The sequence below is a fragment of the Hyla sarda genome, chromosome 1 (genome assembly GCF_029499605.1).
Source record: "Hyla sarda isolate aHylSar1 chromosome 1, aHylSar1.hap1, whole genome shotgun sequence".
Lineage (NCBI taxonomy): Eukaryota > Metazoa > Chordata > Amphibia > Anura > Hylidae > Hyla > Hyla sarda.
The window spans coordinates 202,337,721-202,362,720 of NC_079189.1; the positions used below are offsets into that span (position 1 = coordinate 202,337,721).

The 25,000-nt window shown below is 42.5% G+C and overlaps 1 protein-coding gene across 1 annotated transcript in view; it reads right to left on the reverse strand.

Moving 5' to 3' along the window:
- The window catches only part of PDLIM5 (PDZ and LIM domain 5), a 194,103-nt gene extending 170,015 nt beyond the window's left edge, over positions 1-24,088 (reverse strand). Inside the window, exons 1-2 of the mRNA XM_056567402.1 lie at positions 23,831-24,088; positions 13,204-13,346 (exon numbers count right to left, since the gene is read on the reverse strand). Of these exons, the coding sequence (XP_056423377.1) occupies positions 13,204-13,299 (96 nt within the window). The 5' untranslated portion in view covers positions 13,300-13,346; positions 23,831-24,088. The remainder of the gene's footprint in view (positions 1-13,203; positions 13,347-23,830) is intronic.
- Between the last annotated feature and the right edge of the window lie 912 nt (positions 24,089-25,000).

Sequence of the window (25,000 nt, forward strand, 5' to 3'; positions counted from 1 at the left end):
ACTCTCTGCTTGTAAGGAAAATGGATATTCCAAATACATTTTATATTGATTCAAAAATACAATATGTCCACTTTATGCTGGCATCATAAAATGGAGATTTTTTTTACTTTTTGAAAAAATTAGAGGGCTTCAAAGTAGAGCAGCAATTTTCAAAATTTTCATGAAAATTGCAAAATCTGAAGGGACAGATGTTACAGAACTACAACTCCCAGCATGCCTGGGCAGTCTAGGCATGCTGAGAGTTGTAGTTTGGTAACATCTGGAGGGCTACCATTTGTGCACCACTGTAACAGTGGTCACCAAACTGTGACCCTCCATTGCAAAACTACAACTCCCAGCATGCCCAGACATCCTTTGGCTGTCTGGGCATGCTGGGAGTTGCAGTTTGGCAACCACTAGAAAGGGCAGCAGTAAAGATCGCTTTACTGCCCCCTTCCTTCCCCATCCCCTCCCCCCCCCCCCACCCCCGTCGCCTCCCTACCTGCGGCGCTGATCTCCGCAGTCTCCACCGATGATCGGCGGTCCCCACGGCATCGCCTCTTCAGGTACAGGCCGCCATCTTCTCCCCCCGTTCTGCCCGACATCCAGGGGTGGGCAGAGCGGGGGTTTCCATGGCAAGTCACTGTCGTGCACTGCCATTGGTCATATTTCTGACTAATGGCAGGGGATAGGAGGAAATCGCAGCACTGCGACCTCACTCCTATCCCTCAGGATTATCGGGGCTGTCACTGACAGCTCCGATCATCCCTATTTTCCGGACGATCTGGTCACCAGAGACCCGATCAGCCCGGAATAGCAGAAAATCGCATGTCTGAATTGACATGCGATTTTCTGCGATCGCTGACATGGGGGGTCTCAGGACGTGGATCTCAGGATGTGCCGGGATGCCTGCTGAATGATTTCAGCAGGCATCCCAGTCCGGTCCCCAATCGGCTAGCAGCGGGGACCGGAATTCCCACGGGCGTATGCATAACCCATACGTCCTGAAAAGGTGAAAAAAAAGAATGCTGTGTGAAGGAGCCATGATAGAAATGCTTAAAGGGGTACTCTGACCCTAAGACATCTTATCCCCTATCCGAAGGATAGGGGATAAGATGTCGCTGGGGACCCCCACAATCTTTCATGCAGCACCCCGCTATCATCAGTCTCCGGAGCGAACATCGCTCCGGGTCTGATGAATCACGATGCCAGTGTATTGTGACGTCACAGCTCCGCACCGTGTGACATCTCGCTCCGCCCCCTCAATGAAAGCCTATGGGAGGGTGCGTGAAGTTTGTGACTCAATTTTTTGTCGAAAGTTTGTGACTCAATATTTTTTCACAAACTTCCGACAAGACAAATTAGGATTTCTTCAAAAAGATCTGCCTCTGGTGAAAGGTTGTCTGGACAGGAACTGACCACTAGATTACACCAACACCCTACTGTGCTATTCCAAAAAAATAAATAAATAAATAAATTAAAAAAAAAAAACTCTCCTTTTTAGTTGTAAGACAAAGTAAAGTCAAAGCATTCACATTTTAAAAGTTTTTTCTTGTTTTGGAATATTTGAACACATAAATATATGTCAATATATTGTTTTAGTTATAAGCAGTAGGACTAATCTCATACTCTAGGTATAAGAAAAGCAACTATACAATCTGACCATATGTAGCTGCTAACACAAATGTGATCAATCTGTCCCTGAAACACAGCTATTTCTGTATTCATAACCACTCATAATACTTAAATAATTGTATGTATACTACTATAAGAAATACAATATTAACATTAAGAAATGTAATTTTATTGTTTTCAGCTTACCCATTAATAAGCATTGTAGAGGAATCCCCTAAAGGATCATGCTTCCCTCTCCCCCATCTCCCTTTATATTTTTCCCTTTCCATTTTCCAAGAGTGGTGTTTTTCTGTTACACCGTTTATTGGTGCACATAAGTTATCAAGTGGCTTTTTATTTTATATGTTTAGCAAATAAAATAAAAAATAAAAAAACATTTAAATGCAATTTTACAATTGTCTACTACATAATTTTTACACAATCTTGGGTGTACACTTGGCCGCACTCACAAGATCATAATAACAGATATATTTGCTAAAACGAAAACTCCAGACAATACTAACTTATCCCCTATCCACAGGATAAATAGATGATCATGGGGGTCCGACTGATTGGATCCCCAGCAATCTCCGGAACGGACCCCAGGTTGTCAGTGAGGAGCATGTGTCACCTACCGGTAGACGGCACACACTTCATTCATTTCTATGGGAGTGCTGGTAATGCCTGAGTGCAGTACTCCGGTGTTTTCGGCACTCATATAGAAATGAATAAAGTGTGTGCCATCTGCAGCACGTGCTTCTCACTGAAAGCCGGGTCCCATTCCGGAGATGGTGCAGGGTCCCAGTGGTCAATGCTGTGGATAGGGGATAAATTAGTTTTGGCTGGAGTTCTCCTTTAAGACTGATATATATGTCATTGGTTGTTAATAATTTACTAAAAGTAAACTGAATATAGTATTTTGAAAATAATTGTTAATACCTTGTGGTCTCCATTTACAGGATTTTTTTATCATAAAAAAAATAAAAAATAAAAAAACACAACAAGCAAAATAAATCCCTACAAAAAATGTGTCAGCTTTTTAATTTAGTCAATCTTGGCCAGTAGCTTAATTCTATGGAAATTGCTGTTTGAGAAATGTGCCCACATACACACAAGGCAGCAATGACAGATCTTTCCATGTTTCTTCTAAGCACAGTATCTTCGTGCTCGTGTTCTCATCCTTCCTGTTACTACACAGGGCTCCCACTAATTTCCACTGCTTCCTACGCTTTCTGTGTCTGCAATTGGAAAGTAAACCCTCTGGGGAGCCAGATAATAAAAGGTTGTGTCTGGATTGTCATTAACAAAAACATTTCACAAAGGCCCTTGGATAGAGAATCATTTTTTAGTCAGGTCTACACATTGTAAACATTTAAAGCTATGGAACTGTGTGCAAATTTCACCAAATTTAGCGTTAACCGTTGTTTTAAGGTATTCTTCAGAAACAAATTACACATTTTATTTCCTTAGAACAGAACTATTTTCATCCTAGTAATATCCAAACAGAAAGCCACTGGTCCATGAGTTGTGTCTGGTACTGCACTACATTCACTTGAATAGAGCTGAGCTGTAACACTGAACACAGCCCAGCCCACAGCGCTTAAAGGGGTACTCCGCCCCAAGACATCTTATCCCCTGTCTTTTTAAAGACAAATTAAGAGTACCGATACATTTTTTTAAAGTACTCACCGATACCAATTAACGATATTTTGACAGGGTTTTTTTTTTTTTATATTTCTACTCTAAAAAGGGGAAAAAAATTAGGTTTTTTATTGTTTATTTTTATAAGAGAAAGGGATATATATATTTTTTTTTTTTACCCCCACTTTAACCCCTTAAGGACGCAGCTCATTTTCACCTTAAGGACGCAGGCTTTTTTGCAAATATGACCACCGTCACTTTAAGCATTAATAACTCTGGGATGCTTTTACATTTCATTCTGATTCCGAGATTGTTTTTTCGTGACATATTCTACTTTATGTTAGTGGTAAAATTTCGTCGATACTTGCATCATTTCTTGGTGAAAAATTCCCAAATTTGATGAAAAATTAGAAAATTTTGCATTTTTTTTTTAACTTTGAAACTCTCTGCTTATAAGGAAAATGGACATCCCAAATAAATTTTATATTGATTCACATGTACAATATGTCTACTTTATGATTGCATCATAAAGTTGACATGTTTCTACTTTTGGAAAACATCAGAGGGCTTTAAAGTATAGCAGCAATTTTCAAATTTTTCACAAAATTTTCAAAATCAGAATTTTTCAGGGACCAGTTCAGTTTTGAAGTGGATTTGAAGGGCCTTCATATTAGAAATACCCCACAAATGTCCCCATTATAAAAACTGCACCCCTCAAAGAATTCAAAATGACATTCAGTAAGTGTGTTAACCCTTTAGGTGTTTCACAGGAATAGCAGCAAAGTGAAGGAGAAAATTCAAAATCTTCATTTTTTACACTCGCATGTTCTTGTAGACCCAGTTTTTGAAGGGCTAAAAGGAGAAAAATCTTCCTAAAATTTGTAACCCAATTTCTCTCGAGTAAAGAAATACCTCATATGTGTATGTCAATTGTTCGTCGGGCGCAGTAGAGGGCTCAGAAGGGAAGAAGCGACAATGGGATTTTGGAGAGTGAGTTTTTCTGAAATGGTTTTTGGGGGGCATGTCCCATTTAGGAAGCCCCTATGGTGCCAGAATAGCAAGAAACCCCCACATGGCATACTATTTTGGAAACTACACCCCTCAGGGAACATACAAAGGGGTACAGTGAGCCTTAACACCCCACAGGTGTTTGACGACTTTTCGTTAAAGTTGGACGTGTAAATAAAATTTAATTTTTTTCACTAAAATGCTGGTTTTCCCCAAAATTTTACATTTCTACAAGGGGCAATAGGAGAAAATGCCCCCCAAAATTTGTACCCCATTTCTTCTGAGTATGGAAATACCCCATGTGTGGACGTCAAGTGCTCTGCTGGTCAACTACAATGCTCAGACGAGAAGGAGCGCCATTGAGATTATGGAGAGAGAATTTGGTTGGAATAGAAGTCAGGGGCCATGTGCATTTACAAAGCCCCTTGTGGTGCCAGAACAGTGGACCCCCCCCCCCCCCATGTGACCCCATTTTGGAAACTACACCCCTTACGGAATTTAATAAGGGGTGCAGTGAGTATTTACACCCCACTGGCATTTGACAGATCGTTGGAACAGTGGGCTGTGCAAATGAAAAATTACATTTTTCATTTTCACAGACCACTGTTCCAAAAATCTGTCAGACACCTGGGGGGGGGGGGGGGGTAAATGCTCACTGCACCCCTTATTACATTCCGTGAGGGGTGTAGTTTCCAAAATGGGGTCACGTGGGTATTTCTTTTTATGCGTTTATGTCAGAACCACTGTAAAATCAGCCACCCTAGTGCAAATCACCAATTTAGGCCTCAAATGTACATAGTGCACTCTCATTCCAGAGCCTTGTTGTGCGCCCGCAGAACATTTTACGACCACATATGGGGTATTTCCGTACTCAGGAGAAATTGCGTTACAAATTTTGGGGGTCTTTTTTTCCCCCTTTTACCTCTTGTGAAAATAAAAAGTATGGGCCAACACCAGCATGTTAGTGTCGAAATTTTTTTACACTAACCGGCTGATGTAGACCCAAAAATTTCCTTTTCTTAAGGGGTAAAAAGAGAAAAAGCCCCCCAAAATCTGTAGTGCAATTTCTCCCGAGTACGGAGATACCCCATATGTGACCCTAAACTGTTTCCTTTAAATACGACAGGGCTGCGAAGTGAGAGAGCGCCATGTGCATTTGAGGCCTAAATTAGGGATTGCATAGGGGTTAACACAGGGGTATTCTACGGCAGTAATTCCCAAACAGGGTGCCTCCAGCTGTTGCAAAACTCCCAGCATGCCTGGACAGTCAGTGGCTGTCCGGAAATGCTGGGAGTTGTTGTTTTGCAACAGCTGGATGCTCAGTTTTGGAAACACTGCTGTACAAGGTTTTTTATTTTTATTGGGGGGGGGGGGGGGGGAGAAGACAGTGTAAGGGGGTGTATATGTAGTGTTTTACCCTTTATTTTGTGTTAGTGCAGTGTAGTGTTTTTAGGGTACATTCACACTGGCACAGGTTTACAGTGAGTTTACGCTGCAGCAGAAAATTTGCCGCAGCCCAAACTTGAAGCAGGAAACTTACTGTAAACCTATATGTGTGAATGTACCCTGTACGTTCACATGAGGGGCAAACCTCCAGCTGTTGCAAAGCTACAACTCCCAGCAAGTACTGACAGAACGTGCATGCTGGGAGTTGTACTTTTGCCACAGCTGGAGGCACACTGGTTGGAAAACCTTCAGTTAGGTTCTGTTACCTAACTCAGTATTTTCAAACCAGGGTGCCTCCAGCTGTTGCAAAACTACATCTCCCAGCATGTACTGATCACCGAAGTGCATGCTGGGAGATGTAGTTATGCAACAGTTCGAGGTGCACAACTACAACTCCCAGCATGGCGAGACAGCTGTTTGGGCATGCTGGGATTTGCACTTTTGCAACATCTGCAGGGCCACAGTTCAGAGACCACTGCAGCGTGATCTCCAAACTGTGACCCTCCAGATGTTGCAAAACTACAAATCACAGCATGCTCAGACAGCAAACTCAAACTGCTGTGTGGGCATGCTGGGAGTTGTAGTTTTGCAAGATCTGGAGGATTACAGTTTATAGATCACTGCAAAGTAATCTCCAAACTGCAGCGCTCTAAATCTTGCAAAACTATAAATCCCAGCATGCCCAAACTGCTGTCTGGGCATGCTGGGAGTTGTAGTTTTGCAACATCTGGGGGGGGGGGGCTACAGTTTAGAGAGCACTGTATGTGGTCTCCAAAGTTAAGCCCCCCCCAGATAGTTGCTACTCACCGGCTTCTGTAGTCTTCACCAGGGAGCCACACGTCATCGCCGCCGATCGGGTAAGGGACCTCCACCGTCGCCGCCACCGGTCACGCTACAGTTCCCCCGTTCTGCCCAAAGTACCGGTCGGTGGGCAGGACGGGGGAACCGAACTTTAACCCCCCCGCCCCTGATCTGCTATTGGTCGACGCGTCTTGATGACCAATAGCAGAGATAGGAGGGGTGGCACCCCTGCCACCTAACTCCTATCCCTTCAGGGGGACCGGGGGTGTCTTGGACACCCCCGATCCCCCTGATTTTCCGGGTCACCGATGTGACCAGGATCCGCCGAAAATCTTCGGTCTCAGGACCCCTCCCTGGGCATATGCACGGGATGCCTGCTGATAGATATCAGCAGTCATCCCGGTCCGGTCCCCAACCAGCTAGCGGCAGGGACCGGAATTCCCACGGGCGTGTGCATACGCCCTACGTCCTTAAGAGGTTAAACTTTTTTTTTTTTTTTTTTTTTTTTTTTTAAAAGGGGGATGATTCCAATTTTTATTAGGGAATGGGTTCATTCACATGTATAATTATTATTTATTACACATTTACGTCGATTGCATACACTGATCAATGCTATGCCATAGCACAGCTTTGATCAGTATTATCAGTGCTACTTTACTACAGCCTGCCATGGCTGGATGCAGTTAAGAAGAGACGATCAAACAGCACAGAGCAGGTTAAAGGGGTACTCTGGTGCTTAGACATCTTATCCCCTATCCAAAAGGATAGGGGATAAGATGCCTGATCGCGGGGGTCCCGCCGCTGGGGACCCCCGTGATCTTGCACGCAGCACCCCAGTTAAAATCAGTCCCCGGAGCATGTTCGCTCCGGGTCTGATTACCAGCGACCACAGGGCCGGCGGCATGTGACGTCACGCCTCTGCCCGCATGTGACGCCACGCTCCGCCAGCCCTGTGGTCGCCGGTAATCAGACCCGGAGCGAACATGCTCCGGGGACTGATTTTAACTTGGGTGCTGTGTGCAAGATCTCGGGGGTCCCCAGCGGCGGGACTCCTGTGATCAGGCATCTTATCCCCTATCCTTTGTACAGGGGATAAGATGTCTAAGCGCCGGAGTACCCCTTTAAGGGACCCATTGCCTCCCCCATCCCCAGTTTTATAATTACCTGTTCCCGGGGCCCACGCTACTTCTGGCTCCTGCTGCGTCCTACGTTACGCTGTGCGCAATGACGAATGACGTGCGCGACGTGACATCACCGTCAGTGCGCACAGTGACAGCTCAGGAGGGCGCCACCGGAGCCAGATGTAGAGTGGACCCCGGGCACAGGTAATTATAAAACCGGGGATGAGGGAGGCAATGGGGCCGGGGCGGTGCGGTGTGCGATGCAGTGGGGCAGTAGGGGGCGCAGAGCGGTGCGGCGAGCGGTGGCGGTGATAGGACTCAGGACCCCCGGACAGGCAGGTGGGGGAGAAGCGGTGGCGGCCTATGGCACCGCAAAAGCCACTGCAGTTCATTGATTTAAAGCGCCCGCTTTAAATCAATGATCTGCAGCGGTGTCGCGGGGGGATATATAGCCGATAACTTATACAGATATAAGTTATTGGCCCTAACCTCCACCGATTATCAGCCCTAAAAAAACGATATCGGTCGATCCCTACTGAGTACACTGCATAGCTCGGGAGTGGGCACAGGGGAATTGATCCGTGTGGAGAGTGCAGGCGGCTTACCACATCTTCGTGATACCTGCCGGTGGGAGTCCCGGCAGGTATCGGATTAGGTATTGGGGACATTTGCACGAGTACAAGTACATAGTAACATAGTTCATAAGGTTGAAAAAACAAAAAAGACGAGAGTCCATCAAGTTCAACCTATAACCCTAATGAGTCCCTACTGAGTTGATCCAGAGGAAGGCAAAAAACCCTCATACTAGAGGTAAAAACTCCTTCCCGACTCCAAATATGGCAGTCAGACTAAATCCCTGGATCAACCTTCTGTCCCTATAAATCTAGTATCCATAACCAGCGATGTTATTCTCCAAAAATGCATCCAGTCCACTTTCGAACTCTTCTACAGAGTTCATCATGACCACCTCCTCAGGCAGAGAATTCTCCATCATCACTGCTTTTACAGTAAAGAACCCCCGTCTGTGCTGGTGTAGAAACCTTCTTTCCTCTAAACGTAGAGGATGCCCCCTTGTTATATATACACAGTCCTGGGTATAAATAGATCATGGGAGAGATCTCTATACTGCCCCCTGATATATTTTTACATAGTTATTAGGTCTCCCCTAAGCCTTCTTTTTCTAAACTAAATAACCCCAATTCTGATAATCTTTCTGGGTACTGTAGTCCACCCATTCCCCGTATTACTCTGGTTGCCCGTCTTTTATCCCTCTCCAGCACCACTATTTCTTTCTTGTACACTGGTGCCCAGTACTGTACACAGTATTCCATGTGTGGTCTGACTAGTGATTTGTACAGCAGTAGAATTAATTCCTTGTCATGGGCATCTATGCCCCTATTGATGCACCCCATGATTTTATTTGCCTTGGCAGCAGCTGCCCGACACTGGTCACTAGAGCTAAATTTACTATTAACTAAGACTCCAAAATCCTTTTCAATTTCAGTAGTCCCAAGTGTGCTCCCATTTAATACATAATCCCAGCTTGGATTTTTCTTCCCCATGTGCATTACCTTACATTTTTCAGTGTTGAACCTCATCTGCCACTTCCTGGCCCAAACCTCCAACCTATTCAGATCCATTTGTAACAGTGCACTGTCCTCTATAGTGTTTACCGCTTTACAGAGTTTAGTATCATCTGCAAAGATTGCTACTTTACTATTCAACCCTTCTACAAGGTAGTTTTAAAATTAAATATATATATATTTTTTTTATATATATTTTAAATAGAACCGGACCCAAGACCGACCCCTGTGGTACCCCACTAGTAACAGTCCTCCAATCAGAAAAAGTACCATTAATAACCTATTTCCTAACCTGTTTCCTATCACTGAGCCAGTTACTTACCCACATTCTCCCCCAGCCTCATCCTTCTCATTTTATGCACAAACCTTTTATGTGGCACCGTATCAAATGCTTTGGAAAAATCCAGATATATGACATCCAGCAATTGTCCAGTCTGGAGCTCACCTCCTCATAAAAGCTGATCAGGTTATTTTGACAGGACCGAACCCTCATAAAGCCATGCTGACATGGGGTCATACATTTATTTTTATCAAGATACTCCAGAATTGCATCCCATAGAAAACCCTCAATTTACATACAACGGAAGTTAAACTAACAGGTCTATAACTCACGGGGTCACCTTTTGATCCCTTTTTAATATTGGTACCACATTTGCCATGCACCAGTCCTGAGGAACAGTCCCTGTTACTATAGAGTCCCTGAATATTAAAAATAGGGGTCTGTCTATTACATTACTTAATTCCTTTAGAACACGGGGGTGAATGCCATCTGGACGTGGTGATTTGTCTATTTAGATTTTTTGTAGGCGGCACTGTACTTCTTCCTGGGTTAGACAGGTGACCTGTACTGCGGAGTTTACCTTATCTCGCTATATTTCACCTGGCATTTCATTTTACTCGGTGAATACAGTGGAGAAGAATTTGTTTGATATATTAGCTTTTTCCTGATCCCCGTTTATAATTTCTTCCTCATCATTTTTTTAAAGGGCCCACACTTTCAATTTTGATCTTTTTTGCTTTTTATATAGTTAAAAACATTTTGGAGTTGGTTTTACTCTCTTTGGCAATGAGTCTTTCTGTCTCTATTTGTGCGATTTTTATAATTTTTTTTTATTTTTTTTTTATTTTTTTTATTTTTTTTATTTTTTACACATATTTTCATATTTTACATTTTTCTCTATAGCTTTTTAATGCTTCTTCACTGCCGTCATGTTTTAGTAGTTTAACCCCTTAAGGACCAAGGACGTATGAGTACGTCCTTGGTCCCGCGATATAACGCGGGGTCCCACGGTGACCCCACATCATATCACGGCGGGCCCGGCGTCATAGTGAAGCCGGGGCCCGCCTCTAATAGCGCGCGGCACTAATCGCGGTGCCGCGCGCTATTAACCCTTTAGCCACACGCTCAAAGCTGAGCCACGCGGCTAAAAGTGAAAGTAAAACTGCCCGGCTAGCTCAGGGAGCTGTTCGGGATCGCCGCGGTGAAATCGCGGCATCCCGAACAGCTGTACTACAGGAGGAAGGTCTCTTATCTTCCTTCCTGCAGTCCGATCGCCAATTGAATGCTTCAAGCCTGAGATCCCGGCTTGAGCAATCAATCGCCGAAAACCCTGATCTATGCATCCCTATGGAGATGCATTGAACACAGTTAAAGATCAGTAAATGCAATGTTATAATATTGCAAAAGAAAAGTGTCAAAAAATCATTAACCCTTTGAATGATCCCTTCCCCTAATAAAAAAGTTTGAATCACCCAGCATTTCCAAGTTCAAATAAAAACAAAAATAAACATATGTGGTATTGCCGTGTGCGGAAATGTCTGAATTAAAAAAATATATACTGCTAATTAAACCGCACGTTCAATGGCGTACGCGCAAAAAAATTCCAAAGTCCAAAATAGCGTATTTTTGGTCACTTTATATCATGAAAAGATTGATAGAAAGCAATCAAAAAGTCAGATCAATGCAAAAATGGTACCGACAAAAACTTCAGATCACGGAACAAAAAATTAACCCTCATAGCGCCCTGAACACGGAAAAATAAAAGTTATAGGGGTCAGAAGATGACAATTTTAAACGTATACATTTTCCTGCAGGTAGTTATGATTTTTTTTTTTTTTTTTTTTTTTTAAGAGATGAGCGAACCTACAGTAAATTTGATTCATCACGAACTTCTCAGCTCGGCAGTTGATGACTTATCCTGCATAAATTAGTTCAGCTTTCAGGTGCTCCAGTGGGCTGGAAAAGGTGGATACAGTCTGCCGAATTGAATTTACTGTAAGTTCGCTCATCTCTAGATTTTTTCTGAAGTAATACAAAATCAAACCTATACAAGTAGGGTATCATTTTAACCATATGGACCTACGGTGTAATTTTTACCGAAAAATATACCATGTAGAAAAGGAAGCCCCCAAAAGTTACAAAATGGCTGTATTTTTTCAATTTTGTCGCACAATGATTTGTTTTCCCCGTTTCGCCGTAGATTTTTGGGTAAAATGACTGATATCATTACAAAGTAGAATTAGTGGCGCAAAAAATAAGCCATAATACAGATTTTTAGGTGCAAAATTTTAAGAGTTATGATTTTTTTAAGTTAAGGAGGAAAAAACGAAAGAGCAAAAACCGAAAAAACGCCCAGTCCTTAAGGGGTTAAATGCTTTATTTTTTTTTTGTCATTTATTTTCTCCTTAACATTTTTGTTCATCCATATTGGTTTTCTGACCCTTTTATTCCCATAAAAAGGTATATACACATCTTACTGTGAGAATTTAAGATATTTTTAAAAGTCTCCCATTTAGTGTCAGTATTCTTGTTTTTGAGGACATTATCCCATTTTATATTGTTAAAGGAGTACTCCGGTGCACACTTTTTTCATGTTATCCCGTCCGGGCTGCAAAATAAAAGAAAACACACTTTCTCTTACCTGCCAACGAGCCCCCGGAGCTCCGGTACAGGTGTTCGGTCCCCGGGCTGTATTCTTCTTACTTCCGGTTAGCCCGTCACATCACACGGAGCTTCAGCCTATCACTGGCCGCAGCAATGTCCCGCCTCGGCTGGTGATAGGCTGAAGCTCCGTGTGATGTGACGGGCTAACCGGAAGTAAGAAGAATACAGCCCGGGGACCGAACACCTGTACCGGAGCTCCGGGGGCTCGTTGGCAGGTAAGATAAAGTGAGTTTTCTTTTATTTTGCAGCCCGGACGGGATAACATGAAAAAAGTGTGCACCGGAGTACTCCTTTAAGGGCTTCTCTGAGTTGGTCAAACTTTGCCTTCCTAAAGTTCATTGTTTTTGTGGCCCCTCGTGAGATTCCCTTATTGAAGAACAAGTTATAATGTATTATATTATGATCATTATTTCCTAGGTATCCTTCTACTTGCACATTAATACTCGTGCTAATGTCCAGTATCGGTTCAGATACCAGTATCAGGATATCCCTTGTACATACGATTTTTTTATGTGTGTTCCTGTAACCCATGCCCTTTTGTACATTGCTCCTGCTTATGTCTTTATACATTGTGTATATATAGCAGGCTGCATTTGCTCCTGTTAAAGGGGTCATACCCCAAAACGCGTAATCAGTTGTTTATTCAATAAATCCACTTTAAACATATTAGAACTACTACTTTAAGTCTGGATTTGCAGCGCATGAGAGAGGTTTTTTTTTCTTCCATACCTATTCTTCTTAATAAATACATGTAGGGGGTAATTTTTTAAAGATTGACATCACACACACACACACACACTGTTCCTTACTAAAAAGAACGCTAGCATTAGATGTGTTAAAATGAACAAACACAATAAATATCTCACAATGTCTATGTCCCTGACTTAGAAATCTTCTTGCACCTGCAGATTTAAATCAGTATGCGAAAGAGTTAAAAGGGGTACTCTGGTGGAAAACTTAAAAAAGAAAATAATAAGTTTCCCACCAGAGTACCCCTTTAACACTATGTCTAGTTATGACTGATGCATATAGCATCCAAACACACATATCAATCAAATATGCTTACCCTGGAGATGGTCAGCGGCATGTTAAAGTCTTTACCACCTTGAAGCCTGAATCCCCATGGAGCTGGGCCAACCAGTGATGCAATGTAGTTGCTCATATTGTTTGAAGTTGAAAATGGAAGATGCCAATGTCCAAAACAGTCAACTGCAAAATAGACAAAAAGTTATGATTAGAATTTAATAATAAAAGAGTAATACTAGCGTTCAACAATTGGGATCCCAAGCCTTCTACTTGTAGGTTTCCTGCTTTGATCAGATCCCCTAGAACATATCTCAGGAACTGCAGTTATATAAACAACACTGCTGGTTTACATACAAGACATCTATGGGGGGGGGGAGGATGTCTAAACTGATTTTGTTGTGTATATTTTGTGCATATTTTGGCACAATTCAGTGTTGAGTTTTGGAAAAAGTCTATTCCAAAAGGTGCATTGAAAAAAAAAAAAAACACATCTGTAGAACAGCATTACTTTACATATATGTAACTTTTTGGTCACCATTTGTGATGTTTTCGGGATGTGACCAATAATCTGCAATTTTGGACTTTGGAATTTTTTTTTTTTACGTTAATGTTGTTTACCGCATGGGATCATTAAAGGGGTTATCCAGGAAAAAACTTTTTTTTATATATCAACTGGCTCCAGAAAGTTAAACAGATTTGTAAATTACTTCTATTAAAAAAATCTTAATCCTTTCAGTACTTATGAGCTTCTGAAGTGAAGGTTGTTATTTTCTGTCTAAGTGCTCTCTGATGACACGTGTCTCGGGAAACGCCCAGTTTAGAAGAGGTTTGCTATGGGGATTTGCTTCTAAACTGGGCGGTTCCTGAGACACGTTTCCTGGATAACCCCTTTAACATTATATGTTGGCATATAATATAAATATAATATTCTATTTTGCATTAATAGAAGATCGCAGCGAGTAACTTTTGACACCTGTTGCGATCTGTCTATTAATGCAGGTACTACAGCTCCCAGCATGGAGCAGAGTGTGCTCCATGTTGGGAGCAGTAGTACCTGCAGTTAAGGAAAGATCACAGCAGGTATCACTCCTGACAATCGCTGTGATCCTCCTGTATAACGTATAGATGTGGCCGGCCGCTCTTCTATGGTCCCCACTGATGTATATATACACAAATTCATATTTCCCACAGAGAGTTGCGATTGGCTGGACCAATCACAGCTCTCTGCGGGAAAAATGAATAGGTGTATATATACGGCATTGCAGGAGACCATAGAAGAGCAGCCGGCCATATCTATAAATTATACAGAAGGATCGCAATAGACCCGGGGCGATCTGTCAATTAGTACAGGTACTACTCCCATCATGGAACAGTGTGTTCCATGCTGGGAGTAGTAGTACTACCTAAAAAAAAAAAAAAAAAAAAAAAAAAAAAAAATTTAAAATAAAGAATAAAAAAAGTGAAAAACACACACACACACACACACACACACACACACACACACTACATTTTTATTATTGTCGGACAAACTTTTAGTTTCCTGCCGCCCACATAAATTGATCCCTGTTTAAAATTTCGTCATAAAAAAAGAAATACAATTTTTTCCCCCCCCCATCACTACTGTCTTTTTTATTATATATATATATATATTTTTTTTCTTTAAATAAAATTTCGTAGGGTACAAATAAAAATAAAAAAGGCATCTCCATCCCTTTTTTGGTTCGCTAAAGTCCAAAAAAAGAATAAAAACCGCCTGCAAAAATGGCAGTTAAAACCCACAGGGCATTTTGCTTGGCCTTTTTTTACTCCCATGGGCTCAACATGCTGCGATTTTGCAAAACCGCCAAGGAGCTAAAAAAGATTGAAAAAAATGGCAAAAGGTTTTATAAAAAAAAAACGCCAAACTGAAAAACGCAATGTGGAAAAAGAATTTTGCTTTTTTTCATTGATTTACAGCTAACATCTGGCCGCAACGCTTTTTTGGACGAAAAAACGTTATGTGGCCGAATTAGCATTTTTCTTGGTGTTTTTTTCCAAAAAGAACCAAATGGAATTCCAGCCTTGTAGTGATAGATTTCTGTATAAATTTGCAAAGAAGCATGGACAAATGTACATTTCAAAGCAAAAGTATCCAGCATTAAAAATAAAACATTTTTTTTTTACTGGAGGCCTCGACTGTGGCATGTGTCTGAGTCTTCCATTGGATGTGTCAAAAGATCCTCCAAATGTATGTAATGGAAGGCTCAAACAAACAGAGTGTTAGGCCGTGTTCATACAGCCCAAAATGTGTGGAATGTTTGCTGGAAAACACAGGCAGATAAGCCGCACATTTACTAGAACTGGCGGCACTAGGACCTGTCTGAAATGCTCCGTCTCCATAGACTGAGTTCTGAGTGGAATCTACAGAAACAGATTCAATGTTTCTGCAGACGCCTGAATTGGGATTTCTGCTGTGAGCATATGAAAGAATGGCTTTTTTTTTTTTTTTTTTTAAACTAGTTCCACTTTGAAGTTTAAAAAGCTTAAATGAAACTTTAAAAAAAAAAAAATAAATAAATAAATAAAATGTTAAGCAGAGTATACTCAGTGGACCTTAAAAATATATATGCGTAAAGAATTTGGCAGTGAAAGGATTAATACTGTACATTATGAATTTGGGTTTGGCTCTATTTTTTAGTACATCAAAGCCTGCTTCAAAGTTGGAAAGAGAGTTTATCCTCTTTTAAACAGAGTTACACCCTAGCTACCATGTAATGCTGTGGAGCTGTATGGACAAGACACCTGAAGTACAGTACATACAGCAGAGTGTAGCAATAATGTGCAATTCTTGTTCCTGTAGCAGCGAGACCCCTCAGGAGTTCCAGAAACAGCATATTGGTGAGTTCAGCATGGATGTCTAGCTGGCCAGTGACCAGAGTGCGGCAGATGTGGTTCCCAGTAGAAGCAAGCTATAGGATCCGGCAGAGAGCATTAGAACAGCAGGTGCAGGGAACAGAACCATGCAGTATGTTACTTTATTTTCATTTTATAAGTCTGGCAGATTAGTACACCCAAAAGAAATATTCATCGCCAACTATTACATCATATATACTGGGTTCACACCAACAAACATAACTGGCTTTAGATCAGTGGTCTTCAATCTGCGGACCTCCAGATGTTGCAAAACTACAACTCCCAGCATGCCCTGACAGCTGTTGGTTGTCCGGGCATGCTGGGAGTTGTAGTTTTGCAACATCTGGAGGTCCACAGGTTGGAGACCACTATAGATTGTAAAAAATAAAAATTTTACAAGCTGCAGCAAGTCCAAGTGGATAAGGAAGATCACATAAGGAATATATTCCTTATACAAGTTAAAAGCACTACTGTCATTTAAAAAAAATCTTGGCATATCATCCAGACATGTCAAAAGGATTGCACTGGGTCTAGGTCCTGAGACCTGCTGCGATTGTGAATAATAAGCCAGTGAAGTGCGCTGCAGTGCTCTTTACTCCCCGGCCAGCTCTTCTGATTCTTTCGCTGCATAGCCTAATGGCACAACAGAGTTGGATTTGATTGACAGCAGGGGAGTAAGGCACATGCTGTCACTCCCTTCACCCAGCTATTACTCAAGATTGCAGCGGCTCTCAGGACTGGGACCCAGTGTGATCTCAACTTTTAACATGTCTGGCAGACATGTCAATTATTTATTTATTTTATGGCAGTAATGCTTTAAGTGATTCAGTCATATAAAAAAGGTAACAAACTGTCACCAGAAGACATACATTACTATATACACATAAAATGTGCAATATACATAGAGCGCCCAGGTTTCAATTGTGTATATATATGCCAAAAGGGTGTCCATTCTAGAAAATTCCCAGAAAAAAAAAAAATCTCACAATGCTGGTGTGTGCAAAATTGGAGGCAAATTACATCACAAGCCCACAGACTTTTGGAGACTTTGCAGCCTGAATAAGGATGGTCTAAAGTGAAGCTGTCAACAGTTCTGTTGACCGTAAACGACCATATAGGGGCTAGAGAGACAGGTCATACCATAACAAGGGTAAAAAATACCTTTGAAAAAGAAGATTAAATAACACCACTAGGAGCTTCTTGCTTGAAGTCCTCTCATCTAGGCTGGATTTACATCTGATTGTTCTCTGAAAGCCTAGATGGAAGGGGTTGCTACTGAAATTGCAGAATACTTATCTGCTGAAGAAGCACCCAGCAGACACTTGCAGAGCAACATGCATATGCCATAGTAGTAGTTTAAAGGGGTTCTCCGGTGCTTAGACATCTTCTCCCCTATCCAAAGGATAGGGGATAAGATGCCTGATCGCGGGAGTCCTGCCGATGGGGACCCCCGGGATCTTGCAAGCGGCAGCCCGTTTGTAATCAGTCCCCGGGGCGTGTTCGCTCTGGGTCTGATTGCGGCGACCACAGGGCCGACGGCGTGTGACGTCACCGCCGTCGGCGCTGTGGTCGCCGGTAATCAGACCCGGAGCGAACACGCATCCGGGGACTGATTACAAAAGGGGTGCCGCGTGCAAGATCCCAGGGGGTCCCCATCGGCAGGACTCCCGCGATCAGGCATCTTATCCCCTATCCTTTAGATAGGGGAGAAGATGTCTAAGCACCGGAGAACCCCTTTAAACTTACTTTCTAAGGTATGCTTTGTTTCCTTCTGAAAGGTCTCTCTAGGCCTTATAAGACCTCCTTTACATATGTCTGGCACCTTTTCCATCCAGCTCTGTAGAAAACGAGCAAAAGGGAAACTGATGTTAGAACTGATCCCATTCATTTCACCTCTCAGTTTGGACACCGGATGGTTGGACATGCCGGACCAGCACCGGACAGGAGAGTGGATCTTGCAGCATTTTACTTTCTGGCGTTCAGAAACAATGGACACAGAATGCTACACAACTTACAACAACTGATGAATGTTGTCATTAGTTGTGGCATCAGTTGCGTCAAGATTTAGGCTGAGATCATGTATTCCAAACACCGGACATATGTAATCCTAGCCTAAAGCAGTTAAGATTACTTCCCACACAACTGAGCTTCACTAAAAAAGGTTTTAAACAAGTATGTTTTATACTATTCATAACATTTCTAACATGCATTTTATTTTGGCCTTTTACAAGTCCTAGTAAGAAGACTATCGGAAAAAGTGAAGTAAAACAACCACCATGGAGGAAATTCTTCATTGGTTTCACTGTGTTTTGTGGCAAATTGTTGCAAATACTCAAATTTTGGGGAGGGGGGCAAGTCTTAATGAATGCCCCACAAGTGTACAGGCTTGCATGATTTATGTAGAAGCGTGAGAGGCGTGTACCTCTACATAAATCTCTGCACATAAGGGCTGTGCCCTCTCCCTGAAAGCTCTGCACAAAGCCACACCCCTCTGTTCATCATTATGATAAATGCCAAAATGTATCCACAGGAATCAACTAAGAGAAGGAGAGCATGGGCTCACTGAAAGGTTGTCGGGCTCCATTAGGTGAAGCTTCGTCGGCAGTTCCGCCAAGTTTAGCGGAGAAAAAAAATAATAATTTGTGAAAATAGTTTTCTCCACTAAATTCCAGTAAAATTACCAGATCACCATGGGGCCCCATTCAAGTGAATGGAGTCAGTCAGGACCCGGCAGTAGCAGTTTGCATTTGACCCGTTTCAGGGTCGGATCGGCTTAAAAAATAGAAATAAAAATAAACTAGTCACTAGTTTTATGCATCTGAGGACAGCATAACCTGGTGCCAGAGACGCTGAACAGAGCAATGTACGGCTTACATCATTCTGTCCAGCCATATTTCTGTTGTTCTCACCAATAGGGAGGTCATTGAGTGTGGTGCACTAGTTCTCTCGATTATGTGGGAACTCAGAAGACCTCATGAGGACCCTCTCCCTTCACCAAATGGCTGCCCACTGGCCTATATTGTGTAAATGGACCATTTTAATTGTATTTTCCGTCAACATGGTATCTCACAACTCTTGCCCCACACTACTTGAAAAGTTTAAAGATAACTTTGTGTGTGTGTGTGTATAATATATATATATATATATATATGCTGCCAAGCCCATGTATGGCTGGTCATATACATCAGATAAGTGCATGTGTATGGGGCAATTGGGGGGAGGTAGCTGTTAGCCAAATGAGCGTTTGGCCAACAGTTTCTTATTGACAGCTTATGTTCCACACATTAACATTTCAGTACACAACAGTAGCTGGAAGATTCTGTTCTAACACTGGCTTTACAAGACAATGAATTACAATATTTTCTCACATTTTTATTTTTTTTTACTTCTAAAGGCAATGATTATCCAATTATTTGGGGTGCAATCCAAGCTGTAGAATTCTTGTCATAATACATCATCCCCATAGCTATGAGTATAAGTTGGACTGAATGTATTATGCTCGAGGCCAACCAATGGAAAAAGATATATGTACTGCACAGGGTACTGGCCCAAGACCAGAAGATGTGCTGCCAACAGAATGAAGGTACTCAAAAATAATCTCAAGTGCCATTAATACAAATGTTAAGTGAACACCTAAATTAAGACTAGATATCTGGGAAGCAAGGGGTGGTTAAATATAGACGTGGAGGAGAGAAGGCAAGTCTTGTACAGGGTCTAATGTTTTTGCAATGTATCAGAATGCAGGTCCATTGCCCATACCTTCATAATAGAACTCTGGGGGGGAATTTACCAAGACTAGTATATCCATAAGCTGGTCTGAAAGTGCATCTGTCATCTCTCTATGAGGTGCAGACACCAGAAGTAGGGGCATAAGAATTAAACAGATGAAACCTTTGCTTAATTTGCCTGCAATTTGTCGGTGTTTGTTGTTTTGTAATTCTCTAACAATCCAAGAGACAAGTAGAATTGCAGAAATTCATTATAATTTACTATATAAACTTGCTGAAATTGACTTTAATTTAGGCCTGCATACACCTTATATAATATAGTTTGTGGTTTTAGGGTGATCATGTCCAATGTGGTTTTCTTGTTATTTATGTTATGTAGAATGTGTTGGTTGATCTACATGAGCTAACCCCAATGTTCTAGATTATCTATAAGACTTGTATAGATAGCATGTACCTACACTAGTGCGTACAGAGTTAATAGTATTACTCACTAATTCATCCCTAGCCATTTCATGCCTTGCGATTATGAAAGCCTAACACACCCAACATCTGCCCGTCACGTCTACAGTCAGCATGTATTATCTACTAAACCTAATGAATATGTGAATGTGTATATACTTCAGAAGCCAGTGCATGCAGTAGAGCAGGGCATATCATTTGGGAAGAAAAGTGCCTTGTGATAGGAAACAATTCTTATACAATTGGTGTATGATATTCCAAACATGTCCAAAGACAACAATGATAAACCAAATTTCAGTGTTAGAAGTAGTTTTAAAGGGATCTTCATATTCGTCAATGCAGTGAAATGCCAGATTTACTTTGCTAACCTCATTGAAGTGGTCAGCGAATGGTAACAACTTAATGTTCTGTCTCGGTCTGAAGCGCACACATGCTCCGAGTGATCTGTAAGCAGTACGTTCCGATATTCCAGCTCCTTCACGTTTTCAGAGGCATAAGGGAAGAAGACTTCCTATGTCATGTCTGCTGCCCTTCTGACTCCCTTCCCTCGCCCACTGACAATTCGAAAGCATTTCCCTTCTGCCAGATATCGCATGCTGAAGCCGTCTGTATGCAACTTCCTCTCCTCCAGTCTAAGCCCCAGATCAGCACAATTACTTACAAATAATGAGGCTAGCCTGACAGGAAGCCATTGAATGAATACCAGACTGCCTGTCACTAGCTGAAAAACATTACATATCTTTAGCAGCAGATGTATGTTTGTGTGTGTATATATATATATATGTGATATATCGTCAGGATCTCCTGCCCAGCACCCCGACTCTCAGTATAAAGTGTGTCGACCACGGCACGGAACGCTGACCAACACGCCCCCTCCATGCATCTCTATGGGAGTTCTGGACATCCAGCGTCCTGGTGTCTCCGGGTTCTCCCATAGAGATGCATGGAGGGGGCGTGTTGGCCAGCGTTCTGTGCCGTGATCGACACACTTTATTCAAGCGGAGAGCCGGGCAGGTGATCCAGAGGGGTCCAACCGTTAACACTTATCCCTGATCTTGCTGGTAGGGGATATGTTTTTTTACAGATTGGACTACTCCTTTAAAACCACTGACAGGTGAAGTGAATAACAAGGATTATTTTGTAACAATGGCGTCTGTATAAATAAATGGGATATATCAAGCAATATGACGTGTTGGGAGGATCTAAGCGACCAGACAACTGGATCGGAGCATCTCCAAACCAGCAGATCTTATGGGGTGTTCCCAGTATGCAGTGCCTACCAAAAATTATCTAAGGAAGGATGACCTGTAAACTGGCAACAGGATCATGGGTGCCCAAGTTCCTTGATGGGGAGCAAAGGTTGCTTCCTCTGGTCCGATCCTGTAGAAGAGTTACTGTAACACAACTTAGTGAAAAATATAATAAAAAGGGTCAGAATACAAAGAACAGCTGCTGTGTAGCCACAGACTGGAGAGACTGCCCATGCTGACCCCTGTCTACCACTAAGGGTGCGTTCACACTATTACTAGCAGCGGGTTGCCCGCTGTGGGAATCCCGCTGCGAGTTACGCAACCATTGATTTAAATGGGTCCACAGACAGTGCGCAATAGTGTCAGATTTGCGGACTGTCCGCGGACCCATTTGAATGAATGGTAGCGTAACTCACAGAGGGTTTCCCACAGCGGGAAACCCGTTGCTAGTTACTAGCGTGTGAACGCACCCTAAAAGGGACTACAATGTGCATGTGAGCATCAGAACTGGATCATGGTGCAATGGAAGAAGGTGGCCTGGCCTAATGGATCATGCTTTCTTTCCCCGATATTTGGCAGTCAATCTAAAGGTGCTTAGAGTTTAATAAAAATAATAGTCTGACATTACATAGGGGGAGATTTATCAAAACCTGTCCAGAGAAAAAGATGGGTTCCCATAGCAACCAATCAGATCACTTCTTTCATTAAAGGCCCCTTTCACACTATAAAAATTAATCCGTAATGAACGTCCGTCATAAAAATCTTTAAAATCAGCCGTTAGAAAATCCCTAACGGCCGTTAGAAAATCCTATTATAGTCTATGGGATTTTACTAATAGCCGTTTTAACCCGTTATTATTAACGGCCGTTATTTTGTGACGGGCGATAGTAACGGGAGAAATAGTGCATGCACTATTTCTTCCGTTTATTCGCCCCGTCACAAAATAATGGGCGATAACGGGTTAAAACAGCTATTAGAAAAATCCCATAGACTATAACGGGATTTTCTAACGGCCGATTTCCAGGGTTTTTATAACGGAGGTATTTTTATAGTGTGAATGCAGATGCCTTTTAAAAAAAATGAAAGAAGCCATCTGATTGGTTGATATGGGCAACTTTTCCTCTGGACAGGTTTTGATAACTCTCCCCCTATGTTCCCAAGCAACACACACCATACGTGTCACTTATTCCAGTGTATTTAAATGGGAACAAAATGTGCCGCAATCCAGTATAAACTGCGACATGTGTTCCCCTTGAAAACAGCGGGATGCGCATTGTATTGTTTTACTACATATGCAAGACACGCCAAAAATTGTGTGAATGCTGCGTTACATTTGCCCATTTTTCCTGTTTCTGAAAATTAAAGGGGCTGTCTCATACTCAGAAGCTATGACTTTCATCCAAAGCAGTGTTTCCCATGCTGCGTGCCTCCAGCTGTTGCAAAACTACAACTTCCAGCATGCCCAGACAGCCTTCGGCTGTCTGGGCATGCTGGAAGTTGTAGTTTTGCAACAGCTGAACAAACTAAATACCCCTAGACAGGGTTAGGGTTAATCTATATGGAGCACTATTCACAATGGGCAACAGCTGGGGGCACCCTGGATGGGAAACACTGACCTACAGGATAGGTGACAAGTGTCTGATCAGTAGGGGGGACCCCTCCATTCATATGTGTAGGGGTCTAAGGAGTACATACTCTGTTATAGTCAAGCCGCAACATCTGGAGCAGCGGGGACTCCTTTTATAGCATTCAGTGCTGTAGGTTAAGTTGTTACAGTCCCACACCACCTTATGAGGGTAATAAATCTCCAGCACATACACCTCAAATCACTGCTGCCACTTGTTCTTCTATATTATATATATATATATATATATATATATATATATATATATATATATATATATATATATATATACACACACATGCATGTGTGTTCTATAACATTGTGGACATCCTGCTGTAGCAAAACTACAACTCCCATCATCCCCTGAGCTAAAGTTTTGCAGGAGAGCCACAAGCAGGGGACACTGCAGTATTCTAGTCCTGTCTATGGTTTATGGTGGAGGAAGCAGGCGGCTCTGCCCCATAACCACCCACAGGAGCTGGGTCAGTCTCACCCAATGCTCCCACAGGGAGGAGGAGGAGGAGGTTTCGGTGTATTGTACAGGTCCTGTCCGGGCAGGCGGGGTGCAGACCTCTGCGCTGTACCCACAATCCTCCGCAGCTGCACATCCCCAGGTACAGATGCCACCAATAGAAACCACCCCCGGGAACCCCAGAGCTAAACAACAGCCCCCGTGACAGAAGCCTGTACGGCGGGCATCCATACAGCACCCACCTGTGAGAGGAGCGCAGTGCCAGGGGCGGGCAGCACTGACCGGGACCGACGATATCTCCTGCCCAGAACTTCCGCCTGTGTCTTATATCTCCGGGGCTCTCCTGGGTGTTCTCTTCCTCTCTCTACCTCACACGGGACTGTCCACTTGCCCCTCCCAGGGATGACGGCACAAGGGAGGGTACGGGAACCTGGGCAGACTGCGCCTCTCTGCTAGGTACACGGCGCCCAGTGCCCCCTGCAGACGCCCTGCACGTAACGCTTCCTAGTCTACGTTATGTCGCCGCCTCATGCGAACTTTACAAAGTTTACATCCTAGTGTTACAAACAGTTTCTGTCTCCTAGTACACGAATAATACTTATATACAGCTGACACATTAAGGAGTGTTTAGCAATATTGACACTGAGCCGCCCAGATTTACACCATCTGGACTACATTCGTGTTAGGCTGCATTCACACCACGTTTTTGCAATACAGTTCCCGTATACGTTTTCTATGTGAGAACCGTATTGAAAACCGTATGCAGTTTTGCACAGTTTTTTCTTCTTGGAATTTCAATCAAACAAGTGAAATTTTATTCATAATGGAATGAAAAGTTAAAAACGTATACGTTTTTTTCTTTAAAAGCGGATTCAACCAGACATCATTTTTTAAAACCGTATACGGTTTTTAACAGTATACGGGTTAAAATTTGTACACACGTTTTGATACAGTTTAGTCCGGTTTTGAGGAATCAGTTTCTCATCAAAAACCTGATATGGGAACTGTATTGCAAAAACGTGGTGTGAATGCACCGTAAGGGTATGTTTACGCTGAGGAAATAACTAGCCGAGTTTCCTCAGTGGATCCATGCAGTCCTAAGACCGTTCAAACAGCTGTTTTGTTCTGACCCATTCAGGGTATGTTCAGTTTTTATTTTTTTCATTTTGTGCTGAACAGACCCATAACGGGTCGAAGCACAACTGACTCCGGCGGATCCCATTGACTTGAATAGGGTCTGTCGGGATGTCTGGTATTTGATTTATTTTTTTTTTATTTTTTTTTTTAAAAAGGATATGTGCTGTTTTTTTCTCTGCTCAAATCTCATCCTTCCAGCTGCTGAAAGTGAAAACTGTGTGGAATTTCCACAAGAAAATCTCGGTGATGTGAACCGGGCCTCATAGTTTTCATCC